Below are 26,196 nucleotides of genomic sequence, written 5' to 3' on the forward strand. Positions count from 1 at the left end.
GCTGTGGTACAGCTCCTGTTAGGTCTAAATCCAGATTGATACTGGCTAAGCAGTGAGTTATTATTGATGAAGTAACAGATTTGATTGTGAATTGGCCTAAAGTCGCCATTGGGTTTCCTAACCGGAATAATTTTAGATTTTTCCCAGGAGTCTGGAAAACTCGACGTAAATAAAACTGTATTGAAAGCGTTAGTAAGGTATGGTAAGATCTTTGGGAGTAAGCACTTCAAAAACTTCGGGTGAATCCCGTCAAAACCCGTGGCGTTAGATTTTATGCTAAGTATAGCTTGAACAACATCGCACTCATCAACACTCTTAAAACTGAAATTAGACGCAGCTAAACTACCTTTTTCATTGTAACGGTCATAGCATATGTTACTATTAGGTACATACCGATAAATCGACAAACTTTTCGTTTAAGTCGTTGATGTCCAGGGATTCATCATTGAAATTATTTTTAGCACCAATACCTTTTTCACGAATACGTTTCCATATTTGACTGGAGCCTATGGCCGAGTTGAATTGGCTTCCATAAAACGCCATCTTTTGACGTTTAATGGCTTTTGTGACTTCCCTTCTCTTAAGTTTGAAATCATGGTATGCCTCCTCAGACCTGCATTGCTTCCATTTTAGATACGCTTTATTACGCTTTACAATAAACTCTCTTATTTCATCGTTAAACCATGGGCGGCTCTTGGCGCATTTTGACTTCAAAACTAATGGCACAAACTTTTCAAACAGATTGTTGATTTTTGATTGGAGGAATTCTATCTGATCATCTGCTGATATTAGGGTATAGACTAATCCCCAATCTACCGAATCAACTTCCATCTCTAGTTGGTGGTAATCAATATGTGCAAAATCACGATACGTAAACGAAATCAAATCAAGGGAGATATGAAAGTCATATGTGAGAAATTGTAACGACAGCCTGTCTTCATACTGGCTAGAATGAGTGGCAGCGTGCATATGTGTCTATGTGTTTATGTGTTTCGTGTCCAGGTCCGTGCCTTAGCCGCAATGTTGCCATTAACCTAATAACATTGTGTATCGACAACATTGTAGCTATAGTGAACACAATGTTGCAGCGGAAATAAGATGTTGCGCGTTGGCATCAGGTTGTTAGCAGCAGTCACTATGTAACTAACAACCTAGGAACATTGATGAATGCCATGCACCTATGTGTCTGTTTTGTTCTGTATGATGTATGCGGATGTGTATGTGTGTAAGGCTATGAGCGTGTGAATGCATCAGTGCGAGCGGTCAAGGCACGAACCAAATGTATCTGTGTAGGTGTTCGGTTTTTGGAGCGGTAAGCGTATGAATGTATGAGTGCATGATTGTATAGATGGAAAATACGGGAAAGCCGAAAAGAAAGTTTGGCATGTAATTGTAAAAATTTTTCGTTTTGGGTAACGTTCCTTACCACGGCGGTGGCTATAAGAAGGGGAAAACTGAGTCAACGGGCCAAAGTCTTGTTTCAACAGTGCCCAGTGCAAGTGAGTAGTGAAAAATCACAAGTGAAGTGCGCGTTTACAACCGTAAATAACAAAGCGCATAGTCCTTAGTAGTGCGCGAATTAAACCGCTTTGTAAAGAAAATTGTGCGCGTCGAAAAGTTTCCGCGGTACGTGCAAAGTGCTGGAATCAGTTGTCAAAAAATTACAATTTACAAGAGGTAAGATATTATACTCTTCTTTAGGCATGCTTGACGGGAGCTGGGGCTTCAACCTTGCCTATCTCCAGAGCAAGCCAAAAGAAAACTTGCATCGACATATACATCTCTGCATACAAATATATGTATGTAGATGAATATATGACTATACAGACAAGAAATCCGTAGGCAATTATGTATATGCACATAGATACACATTTGCTTTTGCATTTCTAAATAGATTTTCTTTTGTATGTGGTTTCAGCGCACAATTGATTTTCCTTTGGGAAAGACCCACTGGGCACGTATATTGGCGGCATACCGCCCGGCAACAACTACCACGCACTACACGGCATTTTTAATTTGGTGGCGCACACCACAACAACAACCACTACAGCACCTTTTTGGTATCGGCAATATATTGTCACCACAACAACAACTACAACAACACTACCCTTTTGGCCTCTTAGCCGACGACAAAACGCCCAACAACAAACACATCGTCTTTTTGAAATTGGCGACATCCCGCCCAACAAAAGAAAAAAATACAGCATCATTTTGGTATTGGCGGCGCAACGCCAACAGCAGTCATTACACCACTTTAATATAGACCACATATATATTTTTTTTCATCGGCGGCGCAACGCCAATTACAAGCACGACTACTTATTTTCTATTGGCAATTACAATTTTCACCAGCCACCACACATCATTCTTTTATTTTGGCATCGGCGGCGCAACACCAACAACAGCCACATATTGTATCAGCAAGATATCGCCACAAAAACAACAATACCAGCCACACATCCACCGGCCAGTTCCACAGAATTAATTGTTACCAGCTCGTCAAGCCCCAGAGGCCAGCAACCAAATCACCAAGAATAGGGCAAGGTTATTAAAATATGCACATATTATACACAAGTGAGGATTTAGCGAAAACAAGACTGCCAACAGGAAGAGCAGCCTAAAAGCGGGATTGGCGGAGATCATCAACAACTCCAACAAACCACCACGGCAGCAGCAGAAATAACCACCGAATTTAATTTCAAAATTTGTTTGTTTCCAACAAATCGTAGTTTTTTATTTTATCGCCTACATTTAATATATGTAGCTAATCATAGGTATATTCCTTTTTGGAGGTAGATTCGTGGTAGGAAAAAGGGTGGGGAAAAAGTTAAGGGCTTAGATCAAATTATCTTTATTTCTGTGGGTGTTAGTTTGAAGATTTTATTAACTAATTTCTCTCGCTGAGATTTCACTGCGCTTTTTGTTCATTTTTTTGGAAGTTTGGTTTGATTAATTAGTCATAGACATTTTGGTGAAATCTCTCTGATTAGTTTTATTGGCAGTTTTCCCTATTTTTGACATTTATTTTTAATTCTCTTTTTATTCTTTTTCCGGCTCGCTACTATGTTCTGAGTACACCGATCTTTATCGGTGTGCTCTGCCCATAGTCCTACTTCCGCACATGCGTTTTTAGTTTTTTTTTTTACTAAATCGAAATTACGGAATTTTGATTTAATTTAAATAATTTGGTTTGCACAGGTTGCACATCCATATATAGTTGTCGGAACGCGTCCGGCGAACTTACACCCGCCTTTCACACCTTTTGCACCAGGAGCTTGCTTTTAAGCACCTGAAAGTTATTTTTCATCGCTTTCATAATTTTTTTACAATTTTTTTTATTACCCGCTTAGTTAACATATTGTCACCACGGGAGTAAAGTTATTACTATAAAAACACTCAATAACCAAGATTGCCAGCGAGCGATCTGGTTGAGTGATTGAGGGTGGCTACCGTGAGTGTATGTATATATGTATGTTTGAGTTTTTTGTTTCAGCTACTCAACTGCAGCGGCGCCGTTGGATGAGAAGAGTAACTTGGTGAGTGTTTGAGTGAAACATCAAAATTTATCAAAATACACCTGTTTAGTTGTATGTACATGTGTTAGCATTGATTCCTGCTCTTGCAAAAATAGAACAGGAATTAGCAAATCAGAAAAATAAAAACAGATTGCAACGAACATATGTGAATGCATGAAAAACGTCACAAACGTACATTTGCACTTACATACATACCATTTGTTTTCATATACACATAAATTCTTTTCCTTTGATGACCTACTTTTGCTGTGTACATAATTGATCATATGTCTACTTGAGCGGTTGCGGTAGATCAGGGATTAGGGTACTTGAATTTTTTTTTGTTCGCCCTCTTATTTTGTTTCATTTTATTTGAATTTGTAATTTTATGATTTAGAATTAGCTCCTATTAATAATATGGCATTAGGGTGGCCCTAAAAGTTTAAATTTTTTTTTATATGAGTTCAGACACTTTGTCTATTAGTCATAGGGATCTGGTATTGCATTGAATTTTAAATTTATCTACTTCTTCCTGCATTCCCATGAATTTGTAATGTTAGCTAGTAATAAAGTTCAGCATTATAGTTGAGCATTGTTTTTTATTTTTATTTTGAGTAAATAGAAACTTTAGAAATTGATACTAGTTAAGCCTTTTGAAATCCTTGGAAAATTATTTTGTAGTAAACTTTGAGTTTAAAATTTTGTTGAAATTATTGAACTGGTAGTAGGGTGTTAGTCGGTAATTTGTAAACCAAAAATTTTGTAAATAAATTATAAGAATTATGTTTGGATGAAATTTTAATACATTCATTATGCAGGGCTAAAGTTTTAAGTTTGGTGTTGGTGCTGCGCGTGTGCGCGGAAAGGTTAGGTGAAGGTGAGTGTCTAGGGAAAATGACTGAGTGACAGGGGACAGACTCATGTCAGGTTTGGGGGCACTGTAAGGAAGTAGGAGTCAGCACAGTGCCCACGGTGCGGTGCAAGTTGCACTGCAGATGGAGGGTAGACTCCACCTGACAGGACAGGCCTTCATCTTTTCCCCCTCTTAACTGTGCCCCTCACGTATGTTTCTATCTTTTTAAGCTTTCCCTTCTTTTTCTCATCATGCAGGTATGAACCCCTATTTTGTTCATGTGGCTGCGGGTGATGTCGGTGGAGCAATACCCCGCCCACAACGACGAGCTAGCCTGGGCCCGCAAGCATACCTGCTTGCCGCTGCTCCTCACCACCCAAACAGTCAGCCACGTAACAATGGCGCCCAACGGTTAATAGCCCGATAATCTTTTTTATTTCCCACATTTTTTCAAGTAACTCTATTTTTCACAATTCTTTAATCTTCCCACTTTTCTTCTAGATTTCCTTCCTTGTTTTATCCCATGTTCCATCCAAACCCAATCCCTATTTCCGCCTTTTGACAGAACAGGGACTGTCATGATGGCAACGCCGATTGGGCTCGCCTGGTCGACAAGTGTCGTCATGACAAAGGTATAGGGAGTGGCTGAGTATTCATGCCAGGGTTCCTTCTGTTGGTTTCTACAACTGGACTAAGTGGTACCTGGGATGGCACTCAGCCAGAAGACGGACGTTAGCAGAAGGTCGTGGCGAGCTGTTTAAGCTACCTTACCGGGAGTCCAGCACTGCCGGTGAGGTTTGCAGTCGTCGCCACGATAGTTAGGAAAAGAGGTGTGGCATCCACTCTTAGGGACTAACTCTTGGGCGTGATGTGCCACACTTCCACGGACAGCACGACGAACCAGACCTTGAGGTATTTAGTTACGGACGGACATACTGCCTTCACCGAACCCTCGCCAAGGCGGGACCAAACACACCAAGACTTATATATATATTATAATTCAGTTTCAACTTACATCGAAACTTTAAGTTAGATGTTTTTAAATTTCTGCTTTTTATAAAAAAAAAAAGAGAAAACAAATTTTTGGGTTTTCTTATTTTAGCCAACTTAATTCTTTTTCTTTGCATTAGCTGTCGAGACAAACGCTCAAGCTTTGCATTTAATTTTGTCAAGAAGTGATCCCATATTACTGAGGAACAACTGCAAGCCAATAACTTATGTAGTTTATATGCCAATAACTCACACGAGGATAAGTGGGCATGTTTTTGTTTTAACGCCTGACTTAACCAAAACACTTTTGCTTTTTCAAGCGACGCTTTTCCTACTGGGCACTTGCTTTTGCATTTAAAGGAAAGATCGATGAATTTAGGCAAAAGCAAGTGCCCAGTAGGAAAAGCGTCGCTTGAAAAAGCAAAAGTGATTTGGTTAAGTCAGGCGTTAAAACAAAAACATGCCCACTTATCCTCGTGTGAGTTATTGGCATATAAACTACATAAGTTATTGGCTTGCAGTTGTTCCTCAGTAATATGGGATCACTTCTTGACAAAATTAAACGCAAAGCTTGAGCGTTTGTCTCGACAGCTAATGCAAAGAAAAAGAATTAAGTTGGCTAAACTAAGAAAACCCAAACCGTCTACATTGAAATCCAGTAAGTTCATACCTAATATTATTATAAACAAATCTAACGTTATACTAGATGAAAACGAAGAAGAGCTTTTAAATAAAGGCTTAAATTTCGCGTTGCCGCACAAATGTTCACCAATTAATGATATCATCGTGGATTCAGAGTTAGCCCTCAGAAAAATGGAACCCGAGATGGCGGAAAACGTACGTCATAAATTAAAGCAGGCTTTAACTTCAAAATCAAAAACAAAAAAACTCAAAAAATCCAGTTTTTTGCAAAGCGCCGTAAAATCACCAAACGATAAGGATATTTATATAACAAAAGCCGATAAAGGTAACTGCGTGGTTGTACTGAATCGAGAGGATTACAACAGAGGTATGAGTACCTTAATAGAGGAAGGGAACTACAATAAGGTAAAGGATCCTCTTCCAAAAATTAAGAAACAAGTGCTGGAATGTCGAAAAAAGTATTCGGATTTGTTCGGTCGCCGATGGGCTAAAAAAATGCATAAATCGTATGTGCGTGTGCCCTGTTTGTATGGCTTATACAAGGCTCATAAGCCGGGCAACAAATTTAGATCTATTATTGCTGGATACACTGCGCCCATAGCAAATATTGCATCATGGCTAAGTAGCTACTTCAGGCAGCTCAAAAGCTTCGATAATTTCTCGATAAGAAATTCCCTGGAATTAATCGAAAAGATTAAAAATTTACATTTGACTTCCAAGGATTGTTTTGCCTCATTCGATATAACTTCGTATTTTTCGAATGTACCAAGAAATGGCGACTTGGATTCGTTGCGTATTTGGCTTGATAAACAAAATATTAATCCAACGATTGCCAATGCACTATTTGACTTAACTTATACTTGCACTAACCAATCCTTTTTCCAGTTTAGAGGTGAGTTCTATGAACAAAAGGATGGTTTACCGATGGGGTTAAATATAAGCCCCTTTCTTTGCAATTTGTTCATGAACACAATAGAAGAACAGCTAATTCGAAGCTCTCTCTTTCCGCGTTTTTACACTCGATATGTTGATGACTGCTTTATTATCATTGAGAGAAACAAAATCCAGCAGACACTGAATTTATTTAATTCAATGAATAATTCCATACAATTTACATGCGAGCACGAAACCAATAACGATTTGCCCTTTTTGGACTTAAAACTTAAACACAATACTGATGGAGCTATCGAATTTAATATTTATCGGAAGCCGACATCGACTGAGCGCTTTATCCCAATTGAGTCGAACCATCACTATTCTCACAAATTAGCTGCTTTCAATTCGATGGTGCATCGTCTTATAAATGTCCCACTGAGCGATGACGCATATAAAAAAGAAAAGCAGACAATAATACATATTGCAGAAACAAATGGGTATAGCTCTAGCAGTATAGAGAAGCTAGTGAGAAAACACCGAACCAAAAAAGATCGACGTGAGAGCAGTTCTTTTTTCGAAACGGTAGGCGTGGAAGATAAAAGTAGGTCTTGGTGTAGCATGACATATGATTCGCAATCTTTTGATAATATTAAAAAAATATTTAATGCAGTAGATTTAAAAGTCGCTCCGAAAACTACAACAAAACTGAAATCCTTACTGAATTCAGCCAAAGATAAGTGTGAAAGTCTGGACAAACCGGGAATTTACTCCATCACTTGCTCATACAAAGATGACGACGGGAAAGAATGTGGTGCAAAATACATTGGCCAATCGACACGCACTGTTCGGACCAGGTTCAACGAACACTTGAAATACATAAAAAATATTGAACCGAAAAGTGGAATCGCTGAACACGCTTTATCGAGTCAGCACTCGATAAGTTTTGACGATTGCAAATTAATTAAATCTGAATCTAATGTAAATAGATTGAATATTTTAGAATCGTTACATATTTATGTAAACAAAAATGTCTCAGTAAATCGTTATACTGGTCCACTGTATTCTAGTCTCTTCACAGCGTTGCAGTAAACTTCGCTAGTTCAGTGTCTTGTTAGTACATATTAATTTTGTTATTGCATATTAATTTTTTTTTTTTTTTTTTATCTTTGTTTCATTTCTCTATACATTGTATTTGCATTGTATCAGTTTTTTTTTGTTTTTATTTTAATGCTTCACTGAGTGATTTTGTTAGGCTTACTTGTTTATTTCTGTTGACAATGGTTAGTTGAAAACTAGCAACTGATGATGACACCACGCGCGTGTCGAAACAATTGTAATGTTATAAATAAAACAATTTAAACGACTAAAAGGTGTTGTTTCAATTTTATATGTTGTATCGTATAAGTCGTTTAGCACTCTAAAATTTAAATTGTTTAATTTAATTTATAGTTAACATCTTTTGATTATAGATATCCTTTTTTCACATACGCACATACCTATTACATACCCAAATCTTTATCTGATACTTCTTTTATTTTTTTTTTGCGATTTTACGCGCAAGTATAGGGGTTGAAAGTTATTTTAGTTTTTTTTGGTATGGGAAGCAACATAATGTTAATTTTTTGATTTTTGGTTTTAAACTTGAATTTTTATCTTTAAGATATACGCATATACACATTAACTGAATTCTTATTTACACACACATATTCACACAAACCTACGAAATTGAATTGTTTTTTTTATATCTTGTTTTTATATTGTTTTTTTTTTTATATTATTTGATATTTTATTTATATCTTTGGTTATTGGGATTTGTAGTTTGCCCTACATTCATCACAACCTTGCTTGCTTGATTTTTTTTTTTTGTATTATTTCAATCCTTGGGTATTTTGAAATAAATACTTAAATATAGTATTTTTGAACTCTCCCGTTTATTTTCTTTATTAGGGTTCCATAACTTTTGTTACTTTTCGCGTTTTAAATTTTTTCTTCGTCAATTTTTTCGCATACCGACAGTGGATGTCGGAGAAGGAGAAAGAGGCCGAGAATAGAGTTTTTGGGGGATTGGGTAACCTAGACTCCAATAGACGGGGAACCAGGAGCCGAACCCGCGCGTTAGAAAACCAAATAGTTGGTTCGGTTTTTAACCAAATCGACACGGGTATTCCGAGGGCCGTCGACTTTGTGCCCACAGACTATTTTAATAGGTGCGCTTCGCGGATCTTCGGATCTTTTGGCCCTGAACGCCCGATTAGGATATCTGTCGCGAACGGAGTGTCAGTCAGTGAGGCTGAAAATTCATTGAACTTTTCCCAGAAGATCGATTTGGTGTGCCAAATGGCGGATAGCGGAGATGAGGGTGCCCGAGGGGGCGATGTTCCGGTGATGAGCGCACCAGTAGGGGATCCCAGAGGTCTTAATGCCCCTCTTCCTGAAGTCACCCGCCAAGACACCAATGTCGAACAGCTGAGCCGAATGATGGCTATGATGGCGCAACAACAAGACTTGGTTGTGCAAATGGCAGGGGAGGTCAGGAGCATTAAGACCAATGTTGATATCCTAGGTGGTCGCGTAGCGGATATGGAGGCTTCCGCGCAACCTTCGGGACATCGGTCCGCCGTGGCATCGACGCCACAACCTCAAGACCAGAGGGGGGAAACTACTGCTGATGACGGTACGCCCAATACCAATCGGACTGCCGAGCGAGACGGTGGTAACCCTCCAAGGTGGAAAAAATTGGATTTGGACAAGTGGCACATCAAATTCGATGGGACAAACAAGGGAATGAGCGTCGAAAGCTTCGTATTCCGGGTAGAGAGAATGCGGGAACAACACAACATCTACTACCAGTTATTCACGGACTTTCATTGTCTGGTTTCCGGCGGTGCCTTGAAGTGGTATTGGCAGGTGCTTGAAGATCATTCCGATGATCCCGATTTTGGGTATTTTGGTCTGAAAGCAGAACTGCTAAGTCACTTCAAGTCCGCCGAGTCAGACGACGAAATCATCCGTGAGATAATGGAAAGGAAACAGCAACCCGCAGAAGCTTTCGACGACTTTTATAGCGAAGTCCACAACTTGATGTTCCGTTTGCGGAAGAAGATCCCTGAGAGGGAGTTGGTTGGCATCATCAGGGGCAACCTCAAACCGTACCTGGCCAACTTGACCTTCGCCGTAAAAATGGACTCGTTGGCGGAGCTCAAGGCGGAATGCAAGAGAGCCGAAAAACTCATCAAAGAAAATAAGAGCAGGTCTAAAGTGATCAGCGAGGTAGGCTTCGAGCTTCCTGAGCAGTTAGGAGAATCAAAAATAGAAGCTTTTGATAGGAAACCTCAACGTCCACCCCAACACCAATCTCAACCTCAACATCAACTCCCCACAAATCCCAATAGTGTTCGTCCTTCTGTTAGTCCCGCGTCCAAGCCCACTGTCAACTCCTTTTGTGCTTCTCCCTTCCACTTAATGTTGTGTTTTTCGTGTGGTATGCCGGATCACTTTGTGAAAAACCCGGCAGAAGCACAAAAACCAAATAAATGTTCGTCCTCGTTCCACAATATGGTATGTTTTGCGTGTGGAAGTGATTCGTCCTTTTGTGTTTTTAAACCGAAGCAGGGAAACCCCAGGCTGGCGGAGTTGACCGGGGACTTCAGCCAGAAGACAGGCAACCCGGCAGCACAACTGTAAAGATTTTGAGTAGGGAAGAGGGAGATAGAAGTTGAAAAGGTAGAGCGAAAGTTGAAACAGCGCGAGGTAAAAAGCTTACACCAGAGAAAGGTAGAATATGAAGAAGCTAGGAGAAGAATTTTTTGTGAAACAATAGATTTAATAGAAAGAAGAGAAATGTTAAGAAAATAGAGAAAATGCGTAAGAGGAGATATTTTAAGCGGCTGAAAAGTAAAATAATTGCCACCGTAGTCACCGTGAAAGGTGATAATAGATTTTTTGCAAAAACCACTATAGGTCAGGAAGGCTCTCTTGGACTCAGGGGCGAGCGCCAGCTGCTTAGGCAAAGACTCAGCTGCACTCCTTCGGGGACAGGAAGCCTTGATTGTGCCAATCAAGGGCCAAATTATTCGAAACCGCCGTGGTAGGGGGGGTCATAAAGTTACCAGTCGAGTGGGATAATACGATCAGAGAATTAGAATTTTTGATAGTTCCTGATCTGCAACAGGAAGTATATTTTGGGATAGATTTTTGGCAGGCCTTTGGTATGAGTGTTGTGAGTAAAGGTACGAATGGGAATGTGTGTCCAAATGTTGCCAGTGTGGCGGAGCTCGTGCCCGCCGAGGGTGACTTGTCTTTCGATGCTGTACAGCACGTTTTAACGCCGGAGCAAAATAATAGGTTGGAGCGTGTAAAAGCCCAATTCCCGTCCTTCGCGGTATTAGGGCTAGGCCAAACAGATAAGGAGGAACACGTCGTCGAGGTGGTTGACGAGAATCTGCCAGTAAAGCAGCGCCATTACCCGATTTCACCAGCTATTCAAAAACTCATATACGCAGAGTTAGATCGAATGTTGGACATGGGAGTCACCGAGGAGTCCAACAGCAGCTGGAATTCGCCGGTATCGCTGGTAATAAAAGGGACGAAAAACCGCTTGTGCCTTGACGCTCGCAAAGTCAACGAACGAACAATTAAGGATGCCTACCCCTTACCCCACATTGATGGAATCCTCAGCCGACTACAAAATACACGATTTATTTCCGCGATAGATTTGAAGGACGCTTTCTGGCAGATTCCTCTGGAGAAGAAGTCAAGAGAAAAGACTGCTTTTACTGTCCCTGGCCGACTCCTATACCATTTCACGGTCATGCCTTTCGGGTTGTGCAATGCTGCACAACGAAAGTATCGTCTCATGGACAAGGTCATTCCGGCCGCTTTACGTGAATGTGTTTTTGTTTATCTTGACGATTTGTTAGTTTGTTCTGTAGATTTCGAGTCCCATATGTGTTTATTGGAAAAGGTCGCTCGGTGTCTTCGTGAGGCTTAGTTAACTATTAATGTAGAAAAAAGCAAGTTTTGCTTTAAGGAGGTACGATATTTAGGGTACGTAGTCGGGGATGGTTGTATAAGGACAGATGCCAATAAAGTGGTAGCTGTGAGGGACTTTCCAGTTCCGAAAACCCCGAAGCAACTACGACGGTTCCTGGGTATGTCGGGCTGGTACCGACGTTTCATACAGGACTATGCGACTATTGCAGCTCCGCTGCACGACTGCCTCAAGAAAGAAATTAAGAAATTCACTATGACTGACGAAGCGATGAAATCTTTTGAGATCTTAAAGCAAAGTTTGATTTCTGCACCGGTGCTCACACATCCTGACTTTAATCGTCGCTTTTATATTCAATGTGATGTATCAACGGACGGAGTGGGAGGGGTTTTGTTTCAGTTGGACGATGACCAGAACGAAAGACCCATTGCCTACGTTTCGGCAAAACTAAATAAAGCGCAGAAAAACTACAGCATAACAGAACTAGAATGCTATGCTGCAATCGTGAGTGTTAAAAGATTCCGACCTTACGTGAAGGGAACCCCGTTCACCATCATAACTGATCATGCCAGCCTCAAATGGCTCATGAATCAGAAAGATCTTTCTGGGAGGTTGGCAAGGTGGAGTTTGAAACTCGAGGGTTATGATTTCGATATCCAACATCGAAAAGGTGCACAAAACGTGGTTCCCGACACACTCTCACGAATGCACATGGACGAAATACAGACGAATGACCGAGCCATAGACGTGTGTCTCGAGTCACCGTGCTTCGAGTCGGAGGAGTATACGGAGTTAAAGAAAACGGTGACCGAGAACAAAGACAAGTTACCGGATTTGTGTTTATCGGACGGTTACGTTTATAAACGGACGCAATTCGACAGGGGCGATGATCTTCTAGCGGACCTGGAAGCTCTGGGTACCGTCGGAATTGCGACCGGGGCTGGTAGTCTTCCCACAGCTCACCGTCCGCTGGTCATGGTGGCATGCACAAAACTTTATCCCGACTGCGTCAGAAATATTACTGGCCAGGCATGGTTTCAGATGTTTGCACATATATTAAAGAGTGTGAAACTTGCAGAATTAATAAAACACAAAATGTCTACAAACAGCCACTGATGGGTAAACAGAAGCTAACAGAACGACCTTTCCAACGTCTGTTCATTGATGTTATGGGTCCGTATCCGCGTACTGTAGATGGTAATGTATATGTCTTTGTTTGTCTTGATCATTTCTCGAAGTTTGTGTTTTTAAAACCGATGAGAAGGGCAACTTCAGCTGAAGTCATAAAATATTTAGAGAGGGATGTTTTCCACATATTCGGCGTGCCCGAATATGTCCATTCGGACAACGGAAAACAGTTTGTATCTGAGATCTTCAACAACTTTTACTCGCCACAAAGTAACGCTGCGGAGAGGGTAAATAGATCTGTCTTGCAAATCATAAGATCCTTTATAAAGGACAATCAAAAGAATTGGGACAAGTGCGTCAGTGATGCCGCGTTTGCAATCCGCAGCGTCGCACATTCTGCAATCAACATGTCGCCATATTTTGCCATTTTCGGTATGCCTATGATACAGCATGATGCATCATATGAGCTATACCGAAAGCTGACGGCGGTAAAGGATGTTGATTGTGAGGTAGAGGCAACAAGCGATAGAATGCAAATGATTAGGAACAAGATTATGAAAGAGCTGAAGTTGGCCCATGATAGGAGTAAAAAGATATATGACACTAGAAGTAGAGATGTAACGTTTCAGATTGGACAAGTGGTATACCGCCGAAACTTTAAGCAAAGTTCCCAGGTCGATAACTACAACGCCAAGATAGCTCCGAAACAAGTAAAATGTATCGTACTTAATTCTATAGGTAATTCAATGTACGAGCTTGGCGATAGTAGTGGGAAAAAGATCGGCGTATACCATGCTAAAAACATTTTTGCAAAATAGTTAAATGTTTTTCGTAGTGCTAGTACTTTTGTTCTATGTTATTTATTTATTTATCGACGTATTTTATTTATTTATTTACTGACGTATTGTATTCATTAATTTATTGACGTATGTGATTATTTTATTAAATTATTTTATTTTTCTTGACTTTTTATTTATTTTATTATTTTTGCATTTATTTAATTTATTTATTTGATTTACTGTTTTTACCTACCTGACTATTTGATCTGTGATATTTTTTTTTTCACTTTTTTTGCCATCTGTGATATTTTATTTTATAAATTTTTTATAATTTTTCTGCTAACTGTGATATTTTATTTTATTTATTTATTTTTTATCTGTGATATTTTATTTACTATTAGATAGGTAGAGTAGTATCTGTGGTATAGGTTTAAGTAGTAGCATTAGCCCGGTGATTTAGTTTGTAGGTAAGCAGTGTGAAAATTTAAAGTCGAGAAAAAAAATAGGTCCGACAGCGAGTCGTGGGTCGAGGCCACACGTTGGCCGCGGGAAATAATACTTGCCAGGCTGCGTTTAAACTTCTTTACGCACACGCTCCATAGTACAGGCCCCATCGGCGGTTGCGAGCCTGTAACGACAGCCTGTCTTCATACTGGCTAGAATGAGTGGCAGCGTGCATATGTGTCTATGTGTTTATGTGTTTCGTGTCCAGGTCCGTGCCTTAGCCGCAATGTTGCCATTAACCTAATAAAATTGTGTATCGACCACATTGTAGCTATAGTGAACACAATGTTGCAGCGGAAATAAGATGTTGCGCGTTGGCATCAGGTTGTTAGCAGCAGTCACTATGTTACTAACAACCTAGCAACATTGATGAATGCCATGCACCTATGTGTTTGTTTTGTTCTGTATGATGTATGCGGATGTGTATGTGTGTAAGGCTATGAGCGTGTGAATGCATCAGTGCGAGCGGTCAAGGCACGAACCAAATGTATCTGTGTAGGTGTTCGGTTTGTGGAGCGGTAAGCGTATGAATGTATGAGTGCATGATTGTATAGATGGAAAATACGGGAAAGCCGAAAAGAAAGTTTGGCATATGATGGTAAAAATTTTCCGTTTTTGGGAAACGTTTCTTACCACGGCGGTGGCTACAAGAAGGGGAAAACTGAGTCAACGGGCCAAAGTCTTGTTTCAACAGTGCCCAGTGCAAGTGAGGTAGTGAAAAATCACAAGTGAAGTGCGCGTTTACAACCGTAAATAACAAAGTGCATAGTCCTTAGTAGTGCGCGAATTAAACCGCTTTGTAAAGAAAATTGTGCGCGTCGAAAAGTTTCCGCGGTACGTGCAAAGAGCTGGAATCAGTTGTCAAAAAATTACAATTTACAAGAGGTAAGATATTATACTCTTTTTTTAGGCATGCTTGACGGGAGCTGGGGCTTCAACCTTGCCTATCTCCAGAGCAAGCCAAAAGAAAACTTGCATCGACATATACATCTCTGCATACAAATATATATATGTAGATGAATATATGACTATGCAGACAAGAAATCCGTAGGCAATTATGTATATGCACATAGATACACATTTGTTTTTGAATTTCTAAATAGATTTTCTTTTGTATGTAATTTCAGCGTACAATTGATTTTCCTTTGGGAAAGACCCACTGGGCACGTATATTGGCGGCGTACCACCCAAAAACAAATACATTATACTTGGCGGCATACCGCCCGGCAACAACTACCACGCACTACACGACATTTTTAATTTGGTGGCGCACACCACAACAACAACCACTACAGCACCTTTTTGTATCGGCAATATAGAGTAAGTTGGGGTATTGTGATATGGGTATATTTTCTTTGACTACTACTCAACATTTCATTGAGCGACCTGATAAAAAATAATGAAATTCAACAAATTCAAGCATTATGCACCATATCCTGAAACAATATTATATTATATTAAGTATTTCGGAAGATATTTCTATAAAACCATTAAAAGTCAAAAAAGTCGTTTTGTCAAATTGGGGAGGTAATGTGATATACTATATGAGCTAATGTGATATACCATACCACATTACCCACAAGCTCTGCGTAGAGAAAAATAACTTTCAAATTTTTAAAATGACAGGTTACATTAATGGAATGATTGCCGTCTAGCTCATTTATTTAAAACAAAAACATATTCAATATTTTTTCAAAAATAATTCAGTAAAAAACAAACAAAACAAAATACTCTTACAGCATAAATAAATAAAAATAAAATACATAAATATAGTAGTTGGTTTACAGGTTTAGTCACAAGACTCGCAAACAAATATTGCTTGACGTTTAGGCAGGCATTTGCTATGTGCCCAAACTAAGTCGCACTGCAAACATGGTATCCAAGTTTTTGTTTCCTCATCTGCCCCAAATGATTTGTTGCAAAAATCGCACAGCGTATCCTTAGAAGGTGGTGTTTCGGCCCAACATTCTTCATCTGAACTTGGCAGAAGCAAACTTTTTTCCGACTCGCTTGATGAGCTTTTCCTAACTTGCTTAATCCTTGGTACTTTTGCACTTTTACGGGGTTTCGATGTCTCGCTTGATCGATGTTTTTCTTTTCGGTTTTCAACATTTTTGATGTTTGCTGCCAAAGATGCCTTGTACGGAGATGTTGTTAGTACTGTTGCTTCTGAACGTCTGCCTCTAGAGCTGGTTGTCTGTTTTAGCTTAGGTGGCGGAGAAATCTCCCATGGTGTGAAGGAATTCATAAAGGCTGTTCTACTCGTGCTAGCCATTGGTTCGTCTGATACGCTTTCGTCTCTGAGTTTTGCGTTTTCAAGGACATTTTCTTGGCTTTGAAGGATAAAATCGCTTTCTTGAAACTTGTTCTTATCAAACGGATAAATACCAGTGCACTTGAATCCGTTAATCGCTATCTGTGCATTTTGAACTTTAACATAAGCTTTAGCAAAAAGTTCTATAACATCGAACTGAGTCATTTTTCGACCTTCTTCGCGCATAAATCGTCTTATTTCTTCATTGTAGTATGTCTTCAGAGGACCCATAAATGTTTTGTCCAAAGGTTGCATCTTGTGGGTACAATGTGGTGGCAATTATATTATCACAACGCCATTTTCACGAGCTTTATCAAGAACTTCAATATTTCTTGTATGGCTGTAGTGACCATCTAAAATGAGCAGAACTGGGTCCTCCTTTGAAGGATTTGCGAACCGCATAAAATGAATAAACCACATTGTAAATATGGGAATTTGTATCCATCCAGATATGTGACAAGCTGAATCGGAGCCAAGAGGAGCATGTTTCATCAATAGTGGAGAGGGTTTTTTCCTTGGAAATATGAAAAAGGGTGGAACGAAAGTACCACCAGCACTCATGCAGCTAACAACCGTTATGAGAGATCCTCTTTCTGCTGATATCATGCATCCAATTTGCCTTTTGCCTTTGGCAGCTAAAATTTTTGGATGCTTGCTTTGAACGATAGACACTCCTGTCTCATCAACGTTCCAAATCCTAGTCGGGCTGAAGTTATACTTTTCGTACTCCTGTTCCAACAAACTGTAAAACTTGTTAACGTTCTCCTCATTGAAGCCTTTTATTCTATTCAATGAAGTCCCGGTAGCACTGCGAAGGCTTATTTCAGTCTTATGCCTGCGTAGAAATGCGCGCAGCCAATCCCTTCCAGCACATTCTTTCATTACAGAAAATGTGTTCTCAATATTGTTCCGCTTTGCAATTTGAAATGCAAATGAGCGGACATCACGAGACGTGAGTCCCCAAAATTTTGCCTCCATATCTTTTAAATACCTTACCAGTTCCAATTCCCTGTCTTTCGTAAAAACTGGTCTTCGACCCAATGGCGTGGCTAGTATATCATTGATTTCCTTAGTAATACGCGCAGCTCTTTGCAAAGTTGCAAATGGAACACCATACGTTTTCGACGCCAACAATATTCCCATATTTTCACCTCTAACAGCTTGGATGGCTTTTTTCATGTTTTCTGCATTCCACTTACGAATTTCTCCCTTTTTTGGCATGGCCTGCGGGTATAATTGGAGCTGCCTTTTACTTTTATAAATAGGTTCCTTTATTTGTTTAATGTAATATAATGTGTGTAAAATGTGATATACATATCACATTAAACAACTTTTACCATATCACATTAACCAAACTAGAGCTTTCAAGAACGAAAATTTGTTTCACAGAATATTATTAATAAATTATAAGTAATTACCTTAAGTATTGTTGAATATATCCACAAGAAAGCAAAATAAAATATAAAAAGTGGAAAATTTTCGCAAACTTTGGAAATATCCCTTTTTGAAACGCACGCAAAATTGTTGACGTCTACACGCGATAAAATATTTTAGCACACTGATAGCAATCTAAGCGATCAACGCCAGCCATTCCTTTGCAGTAACGGTTTTTAACCGTTACTATTCTGTTACCGAAGAGATTCTTGTACAGATGTGCATACTTTAGAAAACACGCGGGTATATCACTTTACCAACCTATATCACAATACCCTAACTTACTCTATTGTCACCATAACAACAACTACAACAACACTACCCTTTTGGCCTCTTAGCCGACGACAAAACGCCCAACAACAAACACATCGTCTTTTTGAAATTGGCGACATCCCGCCCAACAAAAGAAAAAAATACAACATAATTTTGTTATTGGCGGCGCAACGCCAACAGCAGTCATTACACCACTTTAATATAGACCACATATATATTTTTTTTCATCGGTGGCGCAACGCCAATTACAAGCACGACCACTTATTTTCTATTGGCAATTACAATTTTCACCAGCCACCACACATCATTCTTTTATTTTGGCATCGGCGGCCCAACACCAACAACAGCCACATATTGTATCAGCAAGATATCGCCACAAAAACAACAATACCAGCCACACATCCACCGGCCAGTTCCACAGAATTAATTGTTACCAGCTCGTCTAGCCCCTAGAGGCCAGCAACCAAATCACCAAGAATAGGGCAAGGTTATTAAAATATGCACATATTATACACAAGTGAGGATTTAGCGAAAACAACACTGCCTACAGGAAGAGCAGCCTAAAAGCGGGATTGGCGGAGATCATCACCAACTCCAACAAACCACCACGGCAGCAGCAGAAATAACCACCGAAGTTTAATTTCAAAATTTGTTTGTTTCCAACAAATCGTAGTTTTTTTATTTTATCGCCTACATTTAATATATGTAGCTAATCATAGGTATATTCCTTTTTGGAGGTAGATTCGTGGTAGGAAAAAGGGTGGGGAAAAAGTTAAGGGCTTAGATCAAATTATCTTTATTGCTGTAGGTGTTAGTTTGAAGATTTTATTAACTAATTTCTCTCGCTGAGATTTCACTGCGCTTTTTGTTCATTTTTTTTGGAAGTTTGGTTTGATTAATTAGTCATTACACTTTTCGTTTTGGTGAAATCTCTCTGATTAGTTTTATTGGCAGTTTTCCCTATTTTTGACATTTATTTTTAATTCTCTTTTTATTCTTTTTGCGGCCCGCTACTATGTTCTGAGTACACCGATCTTTATCGGTGTGCTCTGCCCATAGTCCTACTTCCGCACATGCGTTTTTAGTTTTTTTTTACTAAATCGAAATTACGGAATTTTGATTTCATTTAAATAATTTGGTTTGCACAGGTTGCACATCCATATATAGTTGTCGGGACGAGTCCGGCGAACTTACCCCCGCCTTTCACACCTTTTGCACCAGGAGCTTGCTTTTAAGCACCTGAAAGTTATTTTTCATCGCTTTCATAATTTTTTTACAATTTTTTTTATTACACGCTTAGTTAACATATTGTCACCACGGCAGTAAAGTTATTACTATCAAAACACTCAATAACCAAGATTGCAAGCGAGCGATCTGGTTGAGTGATTGAGGGTGGCTACCGTGAGTGTATGTATATATGTATGTTTGAGTTTTTTGTTTCAGCTACTCAACTGCAGCGGCGCCGTTGGATGAGAAGAGTAACTTGGTGAGTGTTTTGAGTGAAACATCAAAATTTATCAAAATACACCTGTTTAGTTGTATGTACATGTGTTAGCATAGATTCCTGCTCTTGCAAAAATATAACAGGAATTAGCAAATCAGAAAAATAAAAACAGATTGCAACGAACATATGTGCATGCATGAAAAACGTCACAAACGTACATTTGCACTTACATACATACCATTTGTTTTCATATACACATAAATTCTTTTCCTTTGATGACCTACTTTTGCTGTGTACATAATTGATCTTATGCCTACTTGAGCGGTTGCGGTAGATCAGGGATTAGGGTACTTGAATTTTTTTTTGTTCGCCCTCTTATTTTGTTTCATTTTATTTGAATTTGTAATTTTATGATTTAGAATTAGCTCCTATTAATAATATGGCATTAGGGTGGCCCTAAAAGTTTAAATTTTTTTTATATGAGTTCAGACACTTTGTCTATTAGTCATAGGTATCTGGTATTGCATTGAATTTGAAATTTATCTACTTCTTCCTGCATTCCCATGATTTTGTAATGTTAGCTAGTAATAAAGTTCAGCATTATATTTGACCTTTTTTTTTTTATTTTTATTTTGAGTAAATAGAAACTTTAGAAATTGATACTAGTTAAGCCTTTTGAAATCCTTGGAAAATTATTTTGTAGTAAACTTTGAGTTTAAAGTTTTGTTGAAATTATTGAACTGGTAGTAGGGTGTTAGTCGGTAATTTGTAAACCAAAAATTTTGTAAATAAATTATAAGAATTATGTTTGGATGAAATTTTAATACATTCATTATGCAGGGCTAAAGTTTTAAGTTTGGTGTTGGTGCTGCGCGTGTGCACGGAAAGGTTAGGTGAAGGTGAGTGTCTAGGGAAAATGACTGAGTGACAGGGGACAGACTCATGTAAGGTTTGGGGGCACTGTAAGGAAGTAGGAGTCAGCAGAGTGCCCACGGTGCGGTGCAAGTTCCACTGCAGAGAAAGGGTAGACTCCACCTGACAGGACAGGCCTTCATCTTTTCCCCCTCTTAACTGTGCCCCTCACGTATGTTTCTATCTTTTTCAGCTTTCCCTTCTTTTTCTCATCATGCAGGTATGAACCCCTATTTTGTTCATGTGGCTGCGGGTGAGGTCGATGGTGTAATACCCCGCCCACAACGACGAGCTAGCCTGGGCCCGCAAGCATACCTACTTGCCGCCGCTCCTCACCACCCAAACAGCCACGTAAAAAGGTCATGTTTAGAAAAGTTTGGCACTGATAGTTTGTCGTACAAAAGCACCTTCGTTCCTGAATCTACAAAAAATACATCTAAAAGGGTACTACTGGTCCGTGTAAAATGTGGGTGATGTACAATTTACAGGTAGAAGACCGAGTGTTTGCATTGAAAGAGTGAGTTTAGTGTCAGTGAGCAAGTCACAATTTAAATCCCCAGTTATGACTATATTAACTGTAGCCAAGTATAATATTTTCAATGCAGTCAACGAATTGACAGTAATCAACCTGTTTGTTAGGCCTGTAAGCACACCCTACAAGCACTTTACTCGATCCTGACGACATTTCAACAAAAATATGTTCAACAGAGGCATACTTGAGTTTGGACGAGATACACATTTTTACATACATATATAGCTACACCACCTCCATGCCCAACCCTATCAGAGCGATAAAGTTTATACCCAGATACATTGAAAAGAGCATCAGAATGACATGTTGAAAACCAAGTCTCCGATACACACACGACATCTACATTCGAACATTCAAAAAGATATCTAAATTCATCAATTTTCATAGGGAGACTTTGAGCATTGATGTGGCATATTTTAAATCCGTTCTTTTGTTTGCCCAGTACACGAATCATGTTGAAAGTATTGTCTTTGGGCCTACCGCGATTTGCGTTATTATTATTAACTAACATTAAGAATGCAGACAGTGCCTAACAATTTGAGTGTGGTATGTATAAAGATAATAGTGCAAGAGAGCATGTTATGCAACGAGATATGAGCAAAATAGAGCAAAAATAAATGAGTTTTTAAAAGCTTAAATAATAATTTCGTACATGGTACTAATACATATGCATAGAGAGTAGATAGGAGATAAGCGAGAATTAAAATACTTAAAACAAAATAGGCATGTACTAGTCACTTAGCACTCTGTATAAGTTTTATGATGTCTTCTTTGTAAAGAACTTTTACTGCAATTTGCCCAGGCCGCATTCTAACGAATATTTCTCCTCTCACTGATAATGCAGAGATTAAGCGCTTTTGCTTTTTCAGCTGTGTAGCGAACTGCATGGTCTCACGGTTGGATTTAGTGAGACACTCATTTAAAAATACTCTCTCATTTCGCGAAGAAACTTAAAATCAAATCCAAAATCATTTTGGAATTTCGTTAACTCGAAGAAGGCTGTATCTAATATTCCATCATCTATTTTCCTCGGCGACAAAGTGGTTGATACTCCTGTGGCTGCGGCAATTCTTTTTTCCGAATATTTTATGGCAAATTTGGTATCCGATTCTGGCAATTATGACGACATTTGTTTTAACACACATCCTGCTTTTGATTTTGGGAACCTCGTGTTGTCTAATGACGATGTCGTTAGGGGCATTTCTCGACTTAAACCCTCGTCAAATACCGATGTTGATGGTTTGTCTGTAATTGTGTTCAAACAGTGCGATACCCTAGCTTATCCACTCTTGTTAATTTTTAACAATTCCTTATCGTCGGGTACCTTTATTGACGCTTGGAAATTAGCTCTGATCTCACCTATTTTCAAGAGTGGCAATAAAAATGACGTTAGCAATTATATGTCTAAATAGTCTATAAGATGTGTATGCTGATTGGCTTAAATAAATAAATAAATGAATAAACACCACCAAATAAATGTGAGGTGGGGAGAAAGGGGCGTGGCATCTCCCATATAAATGGACTTTATCATACTGCATATCTCTGGGTGTAGTAATGGCAGGCTAATGAAAATTGGTAAGGAGCTATATGAGGTTAAGGCCTAACACCTCCAGTAAAATGTGGAATTGGGGAAAAGAGGGCGTGGCCCCTTCCCCACAAATTGGATTTTTCAGAACTATGGCTCTCGTGCAAACCTAGGCCATTATAACAGCTAAAGTTTGACTACAGAGTTGTTTGGCTGTTATTCCTTTTGGATGTTTAATAATCTTCCGCCTTTAAAATTTTTTGTTAACTTCAGTCTATCCACATCTTCTATCTATCTTCTATTTATATACATAAAATTCAAATTATGTATTTATGTATGTATGTATGTATAGATCGACTTGCGTCCTAATCGGATCGACCGAACACAACCAAATTTGCACAACCCACTAGAACCCTTCCAAGGATAGTCATAGGCTGAAAATAATATCGAAATATAAAAGGGCCGTCGCACCTCCCATGCAAAATGAATATTTGGTACTACATAATTCTGAAGGTATTCATGCTAGAACATTGAAATTCGGCAAGGAGTTATAAGAAGTCAATATCTAACACCCTCAAGAAAATGTGGGGTGGGGGAGAAGGGGGCGTGGCACCTCCCATATAAATGGAGTTTATCATACTGCATATCTCTGGATGTAGTAATGGTAGGCTAATGAAAATTGGTAAGCGGCTATATGAGGTTAAGTCCTAACACCTCCATTAAAATGTGGAATTGGGGAAAAGTGGGCGTAGCACCTTCCCTACAAACGGGATTTTTCAGAACTATGGCTGCCGTACAAACCTAGGTTATTGTAACAGCTAAAGCTTGACTACAGAGTTGTTTGGCTGTTATTCCTTTTGGATGTTTAATAATCTTCCACCGTTAAAATTTTTTGTTAACTTCAGTCTATCCACATCTTCTATCTATCTTCTATATATATATATAAAATTCAAATAATGTATGTATGTATTAGAGGTTTACGCCGATCGCTTTATCGGCGGCGGTGGCGTAGGCTTTATTATATACCTGCGGCGCCGGGGTACGGGTTTGTTTGTATGTATTTAAGGAAATCAACGTGTTGGCCATTTCGGAAAGATCCGGGGTTTTTGCCTCAAGATCTCGCAGACCGTTGAAAAATGTGCAGGAGTATCTCCTTGCGGAGGGATTGTCTCTTGTTCACTTACTCCAGAGAGGCTTCGAACCTAACCCCGGTCTTGGGAATTGGTACTGCTGCGTCTGCTGAAAAGAAATAGAGATACATAAAATAGCCACACTTTTGTCTGCATATCTCGTGCAAAGCGTAGTTTCACCTAGGGTTAACTCCTAACAATCGTCGGGAACACAGTTTCTTTAAATCATTTGTGGCTCCTTGGCGGTCACGCACAAAGGCGACTTACGGTTGCTATTAATGGTCTATTAATACTCATGACTCTCGTAGCACAGGGCGCCTCCAGTGTTTTCGGCTGTTTTTAAGAGTTACAATTCCCGATGTGCGAACAGTAGCAATCCCTACAACCAGTCGCTACCACGCCTCCTGACCCCCACACCATATGCCAATACAGAAGCTCTAGGACTGCGACTTCGAACTCATACCTTCGTCGACTTCACTTTCTTAGAAGCTCTAGGGGTAGCCCCGAAGACTTTCCAACGGATGCTGCCGAGCTACACCAGAGAAACGCCATGAAACGTTAGGGAGTGATTATTCGGCCAAGAATGCCGCCTTCGAAATCATAAGCAATCTAAGTGGAAGTCATTGCGTAATGGGTGAAAATCGTATAATCCTCGGCGCATCTGCATGATTAAAATTTTACAAGGACCCTGGATAAAATTTTTAAAATGTAGACCAAAGTTTGCAGACGTTTGTGTTCACAACATTGATTTCAATAGTCTTCCTTAAATCAAAACGATATTTTAGAATGAGAGTCGACCGATTTCAGTTGAAAATGTTTACTGCTGTTTTCCGGCCTTATAATATAAGGCGATTTTTCAAACCCTTCTCATACATACATATATCATCAACTTAAGTATGAGGTAAGAATCATTTCAGTAGACTGTTTATGCCCCTAGAACCTGCTAAAGGATTTTGCATCACTGATTTCGATTATTCTTTCAGCCAAACATTTGAAGAAATTTTTGCAGCAGCAACGGAAACTGCTACAAAAGTAAGAGTTTCATTAAGTATTCCTCGTATTGTTGGACGACAGGCAAATGGAGACAACTATACTGGTACCCCACAAGAATACTACCGACGGTCTATTTTCACCCCATTTTTGGAAAACTATTGCGAATAATTGGAGACTAGATTTATCAAAAACCGTGAACTCCTTTCAAAACTTCAAACCATATTGCCATCAAAATGTAAGGAACTGGATTCCGATAAGATCAAGACAACGGTAGAATGTTTTGAGACTCAATGGCCAAATACACACTCTTCGACCGAAGAATTTCAAGCTGAAATGAAAATGTGGCAAAGGTAATTAAGTTTCATATTTTCCGACAGCACAATTATCCTTTTAAAATATCGAATTTTCCATTATTTTCATGCTCAGTCATCCCATTTTCGTATGTTTCACCTGAGTAAAGCCACGTCAAAACCGCCAATGTAATTTCATTGATCTCTGGGATTTCAACAAAGACTGCAAAGATATGTAGGAAATGTCGATACAAAAATACACTTGAGCGATTTTTCGAGATTCCGCTTCGTTTGCCAGATACAGTGTTTAAAAAAAAAGGAATATTTTAATGGAAAGTTAATAGCTAACAGGCTTTTTGCAATACATCTATGAAATTTTTTTTGAGCGTAGGCAAATGTTTTGTCTACAAAAAGAATATACAGGCGAGTTATTAACTTTCACTAAAATGTTCCATTAAAAAAAATGTTTTCTTGCAAACGAAGAGGAATCTCGAAAAGTGTAATTTTGTATCGACATTACCTATACATTTTTGCTTCGTTGTTGAAATTCTAGAGATCAATTAAAAAAACATGTGCGGTTTTGACGCGGCTTTACCCACATCTCAATAAAAATGCAATGAAAGAAATCTCTCATCAAGTAAATCAAATGAAAATATGATCAAGAATATTTTTTTGTATTACGCCATAATAAAAAACATAGCAAAACTTTGTCAGGCATTGTTTGACAATCCCAAAGGAGGAGCGACCAAGCACGTTCATTGATGCATTAAGTAATTGTTCCGTGTCTTTTTTCCCTACGGTACATCTATATATAAAAATTGCTTCGACGCTTCCAGTTTCCGTTGCTCCTAGCGAACGCTCTTTTTCTTCCCTTCGAAGGTTAAAAACTTATCTAAAAAGTACAATGGGCCAGGAGAGGATGAATGGGCTGGTTCTACTCAACATCCACTCTACTATTGAAGTAACTCATGAAGAAATCCTAAACAAAATGGCAAAACAAACAAGAAAAATAAATATTGTTTTGTAGAAAGAAAGAAAAATTTCAAATAAATAAAAGTATAAATATGTAATA

General features: G+C 39.0%; 2 protein-coding genes across 3 annotated transcripts in view; one reads left to right on the plus strand and one right to left on the minus strand.

Moving 5' to 3' along the window:
- mRpL37 (mitochondrial ribosomal protein L37) overlaps positions 1 to 26,196 on the minus strand; it is a 367,007-nt gene that overhangs the window by 265,578 nt on the left and 75,233 nt on the right. The window lies entirely within an intron of this gene.
- LOC137238710 (uncharacterized) lies at positions 952 to 7,965 on the plus strand. The gene is made up of 4 exons (XM_067763800.1): positions 952 to 1,002; positions 1,919 to 2,214; positions 5,679 to 7,477; positions 7,547 to 7,965. Exons 1-4 carry the CDS (start codon positions 952 to 954, stop codon positions 7,963 to 7,965), a joined length of 2,565 nt encoding a protein of 854 aa, XP_067619901.1.

Source organism: Eurosta solidaginis, chromosome 1 (genome assembly GCF_040869045.1).
Source record: "Eurosta solidaginis isolate ZX-2024a chromosome 1, ASM4086904v1, whole genome shotgun sequence".
Taxonomy (NCBI): Eukaryota; Metazoa; Arthropoda; class Insecta; order Diptera; family Tephritidae; genus Eurosta; species Eurosta solidaginis.